Source organism: Teleopsis dalmanni, chromosome 2 (assembly GCF_002237135.1).
Source record: "Teleopsis dalmanni isolate 2A chromosome 2, ASM223713v2, whole genome shotgun sequence".
Taxonomy (NCBI): Eukaryota; Metazoa; Arthropoda; class Insecta; order Diptera; family Diopsidae; genus Teleopsis; species Teleopsis dalmanni.
Genome location: NC_051847.1, coordinates 172,563,237 through 172,579,044, shown reverse-complemented (window position 1 = coordinate 172,579,044; position 15,808 = coordinate 172,563,237). Strand labels below are relative to the sequence as shown.

At 27.1% G+C, this 15,808-nt stretch overlaps 1 protein-coding gene across 1 annotated transcript in view; it reads left to right on the top strand.

Annotated features, from left to right (window-relative positions):
* The first annotated feature begins 608 nt into the window (after positions 1-608).
* LOC119678757 (uridine phosphorylase 1-like) overlaps positions 609-15,808 on the top strand; it is a 34,313-nt gene continuing 19,113 nt past the window's right edge. Inside the window, exons 1-2 of the mRNA XM_038090799.1 lie at positions 609-827; positions 10,800-10,894. Of these exons, the coding sequence (XP_037946727.1) occupies positions 10,842-10,894 (53 nt within the window). The 5' untranslated portion in view covers positions 609-827; positions 10,800-10,841. The remainder of the gene's footprint in view (positions 828-10,799; positions 10,895-15,808) is intronic.

Genomic DNA, 15,808 nt, shown 5'->3' with positions numbered 1-15,808 from the left:
AAATTCATTGTTGTTGCAGGCTTTCGTTTGGTTGCCATAAACATTGGTTGCTATGCATGTGCTTCATTATTTGTTATTGTGTTCACGTCATTTTGTTTGCGAGCCAAATGCTAAGGCATTATTGCTTATCAAATGAGAGTAAAGCTAAGATTGTATGGAGAATGCAGTTATAAAATGGCTAACATTTTTTATTGCCCTAAAGCGAATATTATTGTCTCGTACTAAAATTTTTTTTGATGTGTTTGTTGTTTTTGTATTAATGCGAATAATTTTGTTTACATTCAGTCAGTTGAGTGATGAGTTCGTACAACAGCAGTAACAACAGAAAAGTGAAATAAGAAAATTGAGTCAGAAATTTTATTTTGAGTTAAATAACTGTAAATATATAAGTGATAGTGTGTGCGTAAATAAACTTTTTGAGTGTAAAACGCGCAGCAGCTGCAAATTTTACACGGTTTTGTGGAAAACATAACGTGTTAAGAGTTTTGTACTTTTCTTCTACTCATTTCAATTTGTTTTCTTTTTACTAGTTTGAGGCATAAAACACTCAGATAATTTTCGGTTAAGTAGTCAGTTTTGTACATTACGGGGTGTTAGACGTAGACGTGTATCCAATTGGTCATTAAAAATACGTTAAGTAAAATAAAACTTTAAATCATATCATAATAATATACACCAAATTTGTGACATCACAGTATTGTGCATAAAATAAATAAAATTTAGTATTGTGCTTAAAATAAATAAAATTTATATAAAAACAGTTTGAATGAAACAAATTCTACAAGGACATTAAACTGCCGCTAATTAAAAGTCAAATTTAAATTTATGTAAGTAATTAAAAAAACGTTGAAAGAAATTTCAATATAGTTCAATATAGTATTAAATAAAAGCATTAAAACTATAAGCAAAAAAAGACTGTAGAATTATCCTTAAATCAAGTTGTCTGCAACTCATAGATACAGAAAAAAATCATTACTAGTTGCCAAAAAGAAAATATTTTCTTTTCATAGCAAGGAAAGAAAATCAATAGTTAAACTTCTGATGTTTCCCTTTTTTATTTCAATCATACAAACATTTGTTATAATATAGTAATTGCTATATAATTCCATAATTGTTGTTTTTCCTTTTCAAATTATTGTATATACAATCGAAACATGTATAAGAATGGCATTCAGTTACATACTTTTATATTGATGATATAAGTGAGTTGTTTCTTGTATTATTTATACATACATAAAAATATATTTCTGCTCTACTCTTTATGATTTACTACTTATCAAAATGACTATTTTATTTAAGTTTATGCTCATAAAATTGTCTGCTACTGATGATAAATTTATTACTATTATTATTGATAAATTATTGTTACCTTCGTGTATCGGTTATAGGATTTATTATACTACTGACACATTGTGGTACACATTGTGGTATATTTTTTTGTATTTATTTAGAAATTACATACCATAACTTTTTAAATATCCTTGATGTAAATATGTTTTTTTAAGTTTAAATTTTTTATTTTGATCCAAATATCCAATCGTTCATATATCCTTTATGTAAACATAGCACTTTAAATTTAAATTTATGTATTTGTATATGTTATATATATATATTTTACCAATAAGTATGTGAATGCAACTGAATACATATTATACAATATATGAGTTCATACTTAATAGTGCAATAACTGTTTTCAAGGTTTCATAAGTATTAAGAGCAAATATTGCTGTTACTAATAAAGGATATGCATATAAAATTGGGGCAGTGTTATTTAAAAATAAAATTTATTTAATATATCAAGTATCCTAGCTGTAAACATTAAAACAAAGTACATAGAGTAATTTTAAATGATTAATGAGTATATAAATCTGTAAACATTTCAATTCATAAAACCTTTCTATTTGTTAAGCAATTACCTACAAAAAAATTATAATGTCCTTACCGAAAAAATGAATTAATAATTTATATAACCTAATACATAATTTATAATAATAAATCAAACCAAAAAAGTAACTCAATTTAAGACAAGCAAAAACTGTGCGCTTGGCATACGGAGCATACATTTAATTATAAGAACTGGAGAGTTATTATGGTAACAGAAGGTTAATAACAAGGTCCCTCATAGAAAGCAACTGAAGTCAATCAAATCATTATTATCTTGGATAGTCTATTAAAACGTTATTCCGCAATGATTTGCTAAAGTTATTGGCAATTAAAAACGAGATAATGATTTGCTCATACTACCATAGAATTGATAGTAACGAAACTACGAATAATCTTGTTAGTTCCGAATTAGCTATTCAATTCTATGGGCTGGAATCTCATTATTCAGTCTGTTGGTTCCTAATAATGTCTTTCATATAATATTGGCAATTAAAGTCACCACATTACAAATACTATAGTGGGCCATCGCCATGTCGAATCCTATTTATCAAATTTAAATAGTCAAGCAGCAAACAAATCATAATTATTTTTAAAACTCATCTGAAGAATTTTGGCGATTGATCACTACAATTACTGGCAAGTAACAACCAGTTAATGAATTGCTGAATTATTGTTTGTAGTACTCGTAGAAAGGTTAACAATGGAACTTAAAATAAACTCAAAAGACCGGATCATATACTAAATACACTAAAACTAGTACAAAAACTATGATCATCTGTCACCAAGGCCTGCGTGACCATCTCAACAAAGTGAGCTTAACTGAGACTACAGAATACTGTTTCTTTTGTCTAGCTCTACAAAAAAAGTCTATTGGTGATAAATGATATGATATTGGTGGCCAAATTCATCACGAACAGAAAATCATCCGCGAAATAAAGCCAAAGTAAAAGATATCTTCAATTTCTCGGAAAAAATCGATTTGTTGTCATATAACTTTATCAAATGTATAGTACAAAGCAAATCCAACTCATAATTTAGTTACTCTTTAAGGTAAAAGTGCTACTACTTTCCACTGCTTTTGCATTTATGTAATATGTATTTGTAATTATATTTATATTTAAATCTATACTTAGCATATATATGTCAAAAATTCAAAATATATATTAGCCTTCTATAAATATTTTATATTGTACTCGTAAAACATATCAACATCATTACTATCAAAATGTGTCACGAAACTTTAATACCTAATTTTGTGCGGTTATATTACTGAGTCATGTTTAGAAACTTGATGCAAGAAAAAACAATATATGTAATGTTTTATTCATTATAACATTATATAACTGTGTTTGCGTGAAAGTATATAGTATATATATATATATAACTCTACAAAATAAATATTAACATTGTTTTCTGTTTTGTATGTTATTAAGTTTTAATGAGCTTATACCTATTTTATATTTTTTCCAAAATAAAATAATTGCTTTGTTTTTGTATTGTTAATAAAATTATATTGTTTAAAAATAAGTCGGTCTGTCCGTCAAAAAATTAGCGGCGCTTTTTCCTCTTAGTTTTCGGCATGTATAAATTAACAAAGCGACAATTTAAACAATTAGTGTGTGATTTGGACGTACCGATTTATTTTAACACATTTAAGTGTTATTTATATTTATTGAAAATACTTAAAAAGCAAGCGAAGCAAATTTCCTAAGCGTCTTTGGAATCACATCACTATTGACAGCTATAAATTCGAAGTTGTGAAAGAGACTACAAGCTGACCTCAAAAAAATTGTTAAGAGAAAATAAAATGAAAAAGTCATCTCAGACGTATACATTGTGACCGAAAAGTTTCCGGTCACAATGTACAAACGCAAAATTCTTAATCTTCATCAATATTTATTTTATCTCCTTCAAAATATGCTCCATTAGAAGCGATACACAAATGCCAACGTTTCTTCCAATCATCAAAACATTTTTTATAGGCGCTTTCCGGTATGGCTTTGAGTTCCCTCTGCGAATTCTGTTTTTCGTCTTCTATGGATTCAAAACGCGTTCCTCTGAGTGGTAATTTGAGTTTGGGAAACAGGAAAAAGTCACACGGTGCAAGATCAGGTGAATACGGTGGCTGTTCGATGGTATTTATTGAATGTTTGGCCTTAAAATCGTTGATAATGTTGGCTCGGTGCGAGGGAGCATTATCGTCATGAAAAATCCATGAATTATCCTTCCACAATTGAGGCCGTTTACGGCGGATAGCTCTCACGACCGATGCCTAGCTCTCGTGCTATCTCTCTAACACTCACATGAGGATTTTGGAACACGATTTCCTTTGCCTTTTCAATGTTTTCGTCGGTGGTAGAGGCCGAAGGTCGTCCAGAACGCGGCATGTCTTCGACGGTCGTACGACCGTCCTGAAAGGCTTTGTACCACTCATAAACTTGAGTTTTCGATAAAACTGATTACCCATAAGCCTTTTGTAGCATTCGCAACGATTCTGCACACGAAATTTCGTTCGAAACACAAAATTTGATGCAAACTCTTTGTTCAATATTTTTTTCCATTGTTTTTTCGCAACGCACTACTGAGGGGAACTGGTTTCAACAGCTGCCGTAAACGAACTGTCTGACAGATCGCGCTCATTTTTGGCATAGTAATTAAGGACAGTGCTGCCAAACTACATAAACTTAAAATATCGAAAAATATACAGCGCGCGAATTTTAAATGAGAATTTCCGAAAACTTTTCGGTCACAATGTATATAGGGAATTAACAAAAATCTTCCTCTCAAGGATGATAACTCCTTTTAAGAGACAAAGCTTTTTGAACAGTTTTTACATATATGAAATTAATAATAATAATAATAATAATCGTTATTTATAATATATAAAATCTTTCCTATTCAGATATTGATTATATACATTATAAAGATTTCTTAGCTAACTATGCTTTAAGGTTTGATGATACTGGACTTTGGTATCAAAAAATGTAACATTTTGTTTAGATATGCTATCTAGTAAAAGTTTAAAATGAAGATAATTGTGAAAACCAAATATCTTACTTTTTTAGTTTTGAATAAGTTTTCCTTTTGCTTTTTATTCACTGCAAACAACTTATAATAAAATATTATATAAATTAGTGCTGAATAATTTCTATTACAAACTAATTTATTATATCACATTTTTATTTTTGCTGCAAACTATACCAAATTGTTTTTTTCACACTAATAAAATACTTAGATGTCCACTTTTTCTGCAAATAAAATATTAACGGATGTTATTAAAAGTTATTGAGGAGCTCATAAAAGCTAAAAATACTTTATTATATAAAAAATTGCAAATATAACGTTTTTCAAAAGAGGCCAATCGTTATGTAAAAATAAATTGTAAGTCCACAAAAATTATATACATATAAGTATATATTAATATTCAACTACTATTATAATTTTTATATTTTGTTAATTTTTTTCTTAAAATAAAGTACAAATATTAATTCTTGTATTATTACAATAATGAAAGTGAAATAAGTAATCGATATTATGATTACTTTATATAACTCAAAAAATAAAATTTAATAACAAAAATAAATAAATAATTAAATTAATTAATAAATAATTTTTTAATAAAATAAATAATTTCTTATTGATAAAAAATTTGCATAAAATTGTTTTCTATTCAAAACCGTAAAAAAATAATAATATGTACATAATTTGTTAATAAAACATTATATTATAATTTTTATATATTGTTTAATTTTATTTTTTAAAATAAACTAAAAATGTTAATTCTTATATTATTCAAATAATGAAAATGAAATAAAAATGAATTGATTTTATCATTACTCTATACAACTCAAAAAATGAAACTTAGTAACAATAAATAATTGATTAATAAAACATATATTTAAAAATAAAAAAATAACTCTTTTTTAAATTTATTGATAAATAATTTGCACACAGTTTTTTTAAATTCAAAACATTAATAAAATTTAATAATAATAAATATTTTGTTAATAAAAAATTTATATAAAACTAAACAAAAATATTTTCCTTTAATTCTTTGAAAAAAAATTTGAATACAATTTTTTTTGAATCCAAAATATTAATAAAATTTAATATGAACAAATAATTTGTATTAAACCATATTTATATAAAATTATAAAAAAACTTACTTCTTTTTTTTCAAATTTATTGATAAAAGATTTGTAAAAACTTTTGTTAAATCCAAAAGATTAATTTCTATTGAATTTGAGAATGATTGCGGCAGTCATCGCAACTTCCTAAAAACTTTCAGCAGAAAAGTAACTTTCTTATATACAAATCATCAAACTGATGCTTAGTCAAGTTTGCTACTAACTCACTTAATTGTTAATTAAATTTTATAACTTTTTGATACAAATTCATTAAACTAATTAATTAACATAATTTTTTTGTCAGCACTGTTGGTTGTCAAATATCGTGTAAATAAGCACAACAAGTAAGCAGATTGCTTGATGTAATCACTTAATTGGCATCAAATAACTTTTAAGCAGACATTAATTACGAAAACATCGCAGTGGGTGTAATTTCAGCAGCAAGTATACAAGTATCTGCGACTAAAAATATATACCTAATTGATAAATAATTTTTAACAAAATATTTATTAAATAAATTTGCTTAGGCACATAAAATTTTAATGAATTAATTAAGGCGCTGCGGTGTATTTTTCATAAGCATTTTACTAATGACATGGCACAAAGTAATTTAGGGCTTAATTGTAATTTTGCAATGAAGTATAATAAAATTTAATCAAAATGTTTTAGTCTTAATTACGAGACATTTACCATATATAGTAGGAAACCTTTTGGCATTGTTTTATAATTCTTCTGGTTTAATTTTTTATATGTTAATTACATCTTAATTAAAAGCTACTGAAATTATTATTTCACCTTACGTTTTGTTATATAAAATATTAAAATACCCTGCGGCAGTAAATAATTTCTTGTTTAGTTGCATTTCATATCCTTGAACTTTTTAAGCACGTTAAGGTCTTGAATTAAAATTTTGTAGCCTAACTCAAGGGGCATAATCTCATTTGCGTTCGCATACAAATAACGTAGCTGAATTGTCGTTTACGTGTCTAATCTGTGAATCTGCAGCAATAGAGAAAAATGTAAGTCTAAAACAAAATAAACACAAAATAAACACAAAATATGAGAACACAAAATCGAGCCGTCCCCAATCCCAACATCATGCGTGTTACTTCTCGAGCTAATTTGTTGGCGATTTTTGTTTGTTTATCAGTCCTGCACGTATACGGCTAATCCGTGCTTCTTCGACTGGCGGCATATCCTGTGCGATGCAAAATTAAAAACGCTTGGCTGTTATAAATTCATAAATTTAATAAATTTTGTAACTTTTCCTTCCGACATCAATTGAACCTTTTACTCAGCAGTGCAGTGCGATAAAATTTTTGTGGCGCAGTGTCGTAATGCGTCAATTTTTTACTGCCGTATTTAAGCGGATTTTTTGGCACTTTTATTAAATAGCGGTAATTATTAAGTGCGGAAACCATTAAACAAGAATATTTTCAACAAATTCTAGTTAAAGGAAATGCTTACCACAGCATTTAAAAAGTTTTACAACTTTTGTCAATTTGATGAAAATTTATTTGTTTACTTAAGATTTTGGATAAATAAGCTACAGACAAGTCAGTTTTTCCTTTAATAGGTTTTCTTGCTTACTTATTTATTTAAATCTCATATTGACTTGCATGTACTAAATTTTCTTTAGTAAATTGTTAATCGATACACGTGTGTTATATTATTACAACTATAAGTACAAATTCTTGTTTTCATTTCTTTTTCTAAGCAGTACAGCCATTTTATTTTGCTATAAGTTAATTCTTGTCACATACTAATATTCTCCAAAAAGTACCTTTTGAATGCCGTGAATATTAATATATTTATCAGGATTACTTACGTATTTATTTATACGTCCTTTATGCCCTTGAGGTCTTATTTTAGTTTTTTTTGTTTTATCTGTATATTTTTTTTTTTGGCAACTGTCAACTACAAATGGCTAAATAATACAACTCAACATTTTAAACATTGACGTTGTAATACAAATATAGAATTTGTGTTAAGTATGATAACAACATGCTTATCAGGATTGTCAAAATATATGACATACATAAGTGATAAAATACACAAAACATTTTTAATGTCAAATTTGCACAACTAGATATTATAGAATACGTAAAAATGTTGCTGTTTTTTTTTATATGTATTATCAATTTATCAAATAGAAATGATGAAATTTATTTTATTTTACATACTCGTACCATGTTAAACTGTTCAATAAATGAGTTCAATAAATTCATATAGAGTTCTTAATATTTTGATTTCAAAAATAAATGTGAATAAACCGTACTTGCGACAAGAATATCGATCAAACTTTTATTTTAATATTCATATATCAATATTCATATTCACACATGAAATGCGTTCCATGTGGCATCTTACTGAATTCTAGTGCGGTAATTTTTGATGATTTATTGGTATAAAGCTAGCATAGGTTAGGTTAAGATTAGCCTTAACCCGAGATTTAATCGTTTTTATATTGTTGAGAGTTTGAAGATTATCCAAATAAGCACATAAACACAGTAATCGTCTAGCCAACAAGAAGCGAAACTATTGCTCATTCCATTCATTCTACTAAGTGGGGCACACTCTACCTTAGAGTTTTTTTTACCTTTTTTGTGATACACCGCACTTAAGTATTTAAGAAATTACTATACAAAAACAATTTGGATCTCCAAAAAATAACGATTATTTTTTTTATTTTACAACAACAAAAACTTAGCAGATTTTATAAGTAAAAAATTTTTATTTCATAATCTTTATCTATTTTTGAATTGTATGCTATTGCGTAAAATAAATGGGTCCTTAGATTAGATTAGGCAAAAACATAGTAGATGAGAGGCACTCCCATCGTCTTCTCCACAGTCTTCCCATCTTTTATTAAAAATATTACTACAGAAAGAACTCAGGAACAATTTGCATGATGTTAGTGATATGCTGAGATTATTTAGGTGTTCCGAGTGCGGTCCTGCAACACCCTTTTTGGCTAGCTCGGGTATGACGAAAGAGTTTTCCCTATAATTACTTTGTTTAATAATGGATTGTTAAATTTAGAATTTAGAAAATTATTGAAAAAAGTGTCCGATCCTATTGTCTTACCTGTATGAAATGTAGCCTTTAACGAATTTAGAATAATAACAAATATATAATTCAATCAAAAATTTAAACAAAATTTCAGCTTAATAAAGATATTTTAATTATACTGTGATTAATTTTATGCAGTACGAGAAATATTTGTTGAGTTATCCTTTTGAGCTTTATACATTTATTACCGCAATATATATCAGTTACAAAGATTAAATCCGAATTAAACTTAAATATCTTCCCAGTAAATCATTCTTCAGATTTGGTTGTGTCAGGTAATTGGTTGTATCTCAAAACGTATTTCGTCTAATTTGCAGTTACAATTGCTGGCGATAAAACTGAAGCTTTGTTGTGATGAAACTAAATTTTTTTCTTAATCTTATCTTTTGTTCTTCTAATGATACATTGAATTCAAAAATAATATAAAAACAGACAGTTCATTACCAATTTTGTTTCTACATCAAACGTGTTGCTGGTAATTTGCCAAATTTATCACGGTTTGCAATTTATTTACCATTTTTTTTATATCTATATTATAATATTCTCATTAAGTTAATAATATTAATGCATTACATATATTAATGTATTATATATATATTGAAACGTGTATATTTCTTATGTTGGAAATATGAACTTTTTTCATAATTTCTCTATTTAAGTTTTCTGTAGTATCGCCTAATATTGTCTATATATAGAACTCATAACCTTTATTGCATTTAAAACGGTTTTTATAATATTTAGGAAAAGCAAACCAGTTAATTACTCTCTCGATTTTGCTGAATAATTGTGTATCTATGTCAGCAATATAGTTATAAATAGATGCAGAAAATCATATATCTTATGCTGAAAGCCAAATTTGCAGTCACTACTTTGGGGTGGATACACGGTTATATTTTTGATCCATTGTGATTAAAAGTAGCATCCATATAGCTGACAAATTTTTAATAAGTAAATTCTCTTATAGTGTTTCAAAGTTCTCTTACAACAACAATAATGTTAGTCAACTTTATGTGGCTACCTTCTATCGACATATTTTGAATTTTATATAACACATTCATCGAAGAAGTTCATTGTCGAAGAAGTTTCTTTATTCTTCAAAAATGGTTATTCATTTATAAAGTTTTGCTTAATCCATAAACAAAATATTTTCTTTCCTCATTTATTAAAAATGACTAGAATTTTTACGTATTAAATAGATACCAAAAGAATCTCTTAAACTTTTATATATTATTAGATTAAAAAAGTAATAGAAAAATATTTTAAAATATTTTCTGTGCAGTTATTACCAATTTATTTAACAATACTTGTATTTAGTAATTTTTTTATCTATAAAAAATATTATTTTTAAGATATAAGGAATTTTTTAAATAACAGTTGTTTTTATTTAATATTTTTTAATTTTTTAATAAAGGTTTGAAAAAATTATCGTTAATACCATATATGTTGCTTTCATGTTGATAATAGAACATTAAAAATATGACTTTCGTTTTAGGTTGTGGGCTTAATGTAGCTACTCCCATACTTATGGTACATTGTTAGTATCCTATCTAATTAAAAGCAAAATATCAGAAATAAAGAAACATATAGCAATCAGTGTTTAATTAGTATATCTTTTTAATATCAAAATTTTCCTTTAGTGTACCTTTTTTTTTGCTTAAGTTTTAATTATAAATAATCAATTTATTATCAATAAACTTTTTATTTCTTTACTTGCAGCAACAAATTCGAAGTCATTTGCGTTAGCAACTATACAGCAACATGTCTCTCCTAACTAGTAATAGTCACTCGGTTTCTGAGGAAGAAATTGACGAGTAAGTAAAATAATAAAGCAATTTAAAAGGGTCATGAAAATATAATTTTTGTAATGAATATCTTTTCTTGCTTTGCTTTACCCTGCCTCCAGTTGAAAAGCTATTGTTTAAGTCAAAATATATTGTGTAAAGTACAAAAAATGTACGAACGTAACAACTTTTATGTCAAAACAAACTTTGAACTCTCGAAAAGGCGAGAAAACTTTTAGGAAACTGCACTTTCAAAGTTGAGCCAAGTACAATGATATAAGTAAAAACTTAAGACAAAAAGAAAGTTTCCATACAATTTAGCAAAAAAAGGAATGTAGGAAATGTATCAAAATACTTACACAGTTGCCTATGCCCATACATCAGTAAATGTTATGTTACTTTGCTTTTTTGCTTCGTGTTATTGGTGAAACAATTCTTGATTGCAAGCCGGAAACACACCCAAAATGTAACACATTCTTGTTTGGTCAAGGGCAAAACTAAGGAAAACCCATTAACCAGAGCACAAACAAGAACTAAAACATATTATGACAATAGATATAACCTTTAGGCACTGAATTGTGAAATTGATTTCACATCAAATGTGGCAACACCTTTGCGCCTAAATGTATGCTAAGTGGCTGAATTCATTAACTTTGCTACAATTTGCCAACACACATACTAATTTTTAGGAGCTTAACATAAATATATTCCGTCCAATAAATATACTAATAAATGCAATTTTGGAATAGTCGTGAAAACAAATTAAATCTTAGGTAAATTAGAAAATACTTAAGTTAAAAGCTTTTTTCATTAAAATAAATAAATATATATATAATTGTTTTCGTGTGAATAATTAAAAACACAAAATAAAAATAAATTGAAAAATATGATGTTTTCTATACATCATATTGAATGTAAATTTAAATTTAAATGTAAATACAAAATATATAATATGAAGTTTAACATAAGTATATTTATTATAACAGTACATGGTACAAGCCTACAATGTCTAAATCGGAGTAGTAACCATCTGCCTTCTTTTATTATGTGTTTTATTCTTACATTGTTTCTTTTTATTTAAGCTATTTATATTGGCATCATTCTAGTTCTTCCTAGAATTTTGCTTATTTCTATTTAATATCCATTTCAAATGACACAAAATGATTCTGTCATTGATTTTTTTATTTGGATTTCAATTTTAAAAGGTTTTTTAAGTGTTGAAAACAAATCTACGATAAAGAACAAGGGATTTTTCTATTTTCTATTGTGAAATGTTTAAACATGCTTGGCACAATTCATTTAAAAGTATATGGATATGCCTACATACAGGACATGGAGATGCTTTACTGTCATTTTAATAGATTGTCATTTCAAATTTTTTGTATGTATTTGCACATCACGTGAAATGAACATAAATCAAAATGTCAAAACCGTCATTATAATGAAATTCAATTCCTTAAATATTTTAGATGAAATCAAGTGGAAATTGAAACGATTAACAAAGTATCCAAATTTGGATTCAATGTTCATTTTTGTATATTTTTTCAGCTTATATTATAAGTGAAAGTGAAAATATTCATTACGAAGGGATTTTTTTAAATTAAATTTAAATATAGACATTATGAAAGCTGCAAATAATTAAGGTTTAGTTTTATTTAGAAATTAAATTGTTATATTGTATATTTTAAAATAAATCTATTATAAAAAATGTAATATCAAGAAAATTTCATATAAATAATTTTTTGATAATTGAATTTTTTGACCTTTCAGTAAAACTCTTTCAAATGAATATTTATCTTCAGTGGTGTTTGGAAACATCAATTTTGTTGCTTGGCCAAGTATAATTTTTATATTGCAAGTGTCAAAAATTGAGACCTTTCAAATTTGAATTGTGGATCCGAGAATTAACACCCATAGCGTACGTGCACTTAATTTGGAATTTAAATGCAGTTTAACTATCAAGTTTAGTCCTAGTAATTTAAAATTAACACATAAACCACAACTTTTAAAATTTACTTAACAATTAACATCTGTCTGGAATCAGAAAAAAAAAATTTAGTGCTTGCTAAAAGCGCTGGGTTACTAGTTTAAACAATAATAAAATATAACAGATATTATCAAAATAATAAAGTACTTTTTTTTAATTGTATTTGGCACCATACACCATCCGTTTTTTAATTTTGGAATGCCTCTGTAATAGGTAGAAAAAAAATTTGGTGTACTGAATACTTATATTATATTACAAAGACTCAAAAAACTTCATGATATTCCCCATTATGAAACCCCACCGTCATACAAAATTTTCAAAAAGAAATAGTTAATTATTTAAAAAGAAATGTTTACTTTTTTAGGGTATGTATATTTATAAAAATACAGTTTCAAATAAAAACAAGGAGAAATTCGCTCATAAGCTCTTAAGTTATTTAAAATTTTATGAAATTCTAGCCAAATTGACATTGGCAAAAACTATATTACATATTACAATTTGAAAATTTTATTTCAATATTTATACTGGTTCAGAAAATTCCAAATTTTCTACAGTCACAAATCTACAGTCAAGGCACTTCATACAATTGTTCAAATTATAAAAAAGACACTTAATCTAAAGGAAGCAGCTCTCGATGCCTTTATGGACATTGATAATCGATAATGCAAACTTTAAAACAATAGGTTAGATCTATCTATTCTATACTCTCCAATAGAGGAGCATATCCAGCAATAGTGAAATGGGTAACCAATATGCTAAACCAAAGAAAAATCACAGCCACTTTAGGAGAAGTCAATCTTAGTATTACAGCAGTAAAAGGATGCCCGCAAGGGGGAGTACTCTCACCATTGTTATGGTCCTTAGTAGCAGATAACCTAATACAAATCCTCAACAACAAAGGGCATAAAACGATTGGATATGCAGATGACATATCAGTAATCATTACAGGCAACCATAAAAGGACTATAAGGGACTTAATGTAGGATGCATTTAATACAACATGGAAGTGGTGTAGGAAAGAAGGACTGTCAATTAATCCAACCAAAACCACCATTATACCATTTACCAGGAAAATGGCGTTTGATATCCCCATACTAACAATAAACAATATAGAGGTGTCCCTAAAGGAAGAGTTAAAATATTTACGAATTATCTTGGATAAAAACTCACCTCATCATACTATGTGGGTCATTGATATGGTAGGGAACTAGATCTAAACTGAGCAAATTACAGAGGCTGGCGTGCCTAAATATCAAGAGAGCCATGAGAACTACCCCAACTGCTGGCATGGAAGCACTGCTAAATTTACCACCGCTACACCTAGCAATACAAGAGGAAGCTGCAATTCAAGCGCTTTCAATACACCTGAAAGAAAAATTCAAACCAGGAAATTTCACTGGACACCTACAAATCCTTACCAGAGTGGAAAACGTTACATATATGACCCAAGCAATTGACAACACAGACTCAGTACTCAATTTCACCAAGATATATAGTATCATCTTCCTATCAGGGGAGAAGTGGAATGCCAACCCAACATGGTTACATGACGATTCGCAAAAAAGGTATACAGATGGATCCAAAACGCTTGAAGGTGTTGAAGCAGGAAACCCCCAAGCACCATTACAATTTCCAATTACGAACAGTAAAAGAACTATTAATAAGCATTATAAATGTAATGCGATTGAAAAAACTTTATGAAATCATAAAATAATATATAATCAAAAAACTATTTAATTTTATTCTATATTAATTTAATTATTAAGCTTATATTAAATAAGTTTCATAAATGTAAAATGATTGCAAATAAAAGGATTTAATTTCCATGAATAAAAGAACTTCTTTACATTTATCGCCCTGCCGCACTCACCACTAACGCGATATTTGGATGAACCTTTTTCAAGAAGAAAAGTATTCTAACATCGAAAATTAATTTTGAATATTTGTCTTTGACTCCGTGTGTTTTAGTAAAAATGAAAAATGGATTCACTTCCGTATGTTCTTTCCTTTTCTCAAAGCAAAGAATATTATCCTGATAATTTAAGGCAGTTCTAATCGAAATAGCGTCTATAAAAAAGCAATAATATATATCCAAATAAATGCAAAAAAGTTATTAAAGTGGATACGAATAAATACGCATAATTTTTGTTTCAAAAATATGTATATGCTAAAATATATGGTATTCTATACATAAAGTATATTATAATATATAATAATGGATATAAAATAATATAATAATGGATATAATCTACTATTATATACATATTTGTATTTGAATCTATCACTAATTAAAATTAAATTTCGAAGTACACCTTCTGCGCATAAGTAATTTCTTTCATTTTTAACTTTATTTTATTGTCAGTAATTTAATTTATTAACTAATTTCATTGAGTTTAGTAAGTTTAATTTAATTAGCAATTTTGGTAACTCACGAAAAAAAAAACCTATTAAAATGTCATAGTACAACTAATAAAAAGCGTAATTTATCTATCCTGAGTCACATTTGTATCTTTTGTTGCCTGATTTAATGGATTATAGTTACATCGCCCAATGAGCAAGCATAAGGACACATTAATTTATAACCAAATCCAAGGTTACCTTAACATGCCAGAGTTCAAGCACATTTATTTGGAATAAATATCTTACATTTTATATGCAAATAAAATGTGTTTATATCAACCAAACTATGTTCGAAACAGCATTCATACATACATATTTCTACGAGAAAAGATTAAGGAATGTACAGATATTTATGAATATTTACATTTTTTTTAAAAGAAAACTCATAGGATTTTGAATACAATTTTAGTACAATTTCGAATTTTGTATGAGAAATTGAATTGATAACCACTTGAAATAGCAAATATTGCAATATTGCAAAGAATATATATTGATAGGTTGAATTCAATACCAAAATTGATTAAAAAATAACTCGTATTTATTAAATATAAACGAAT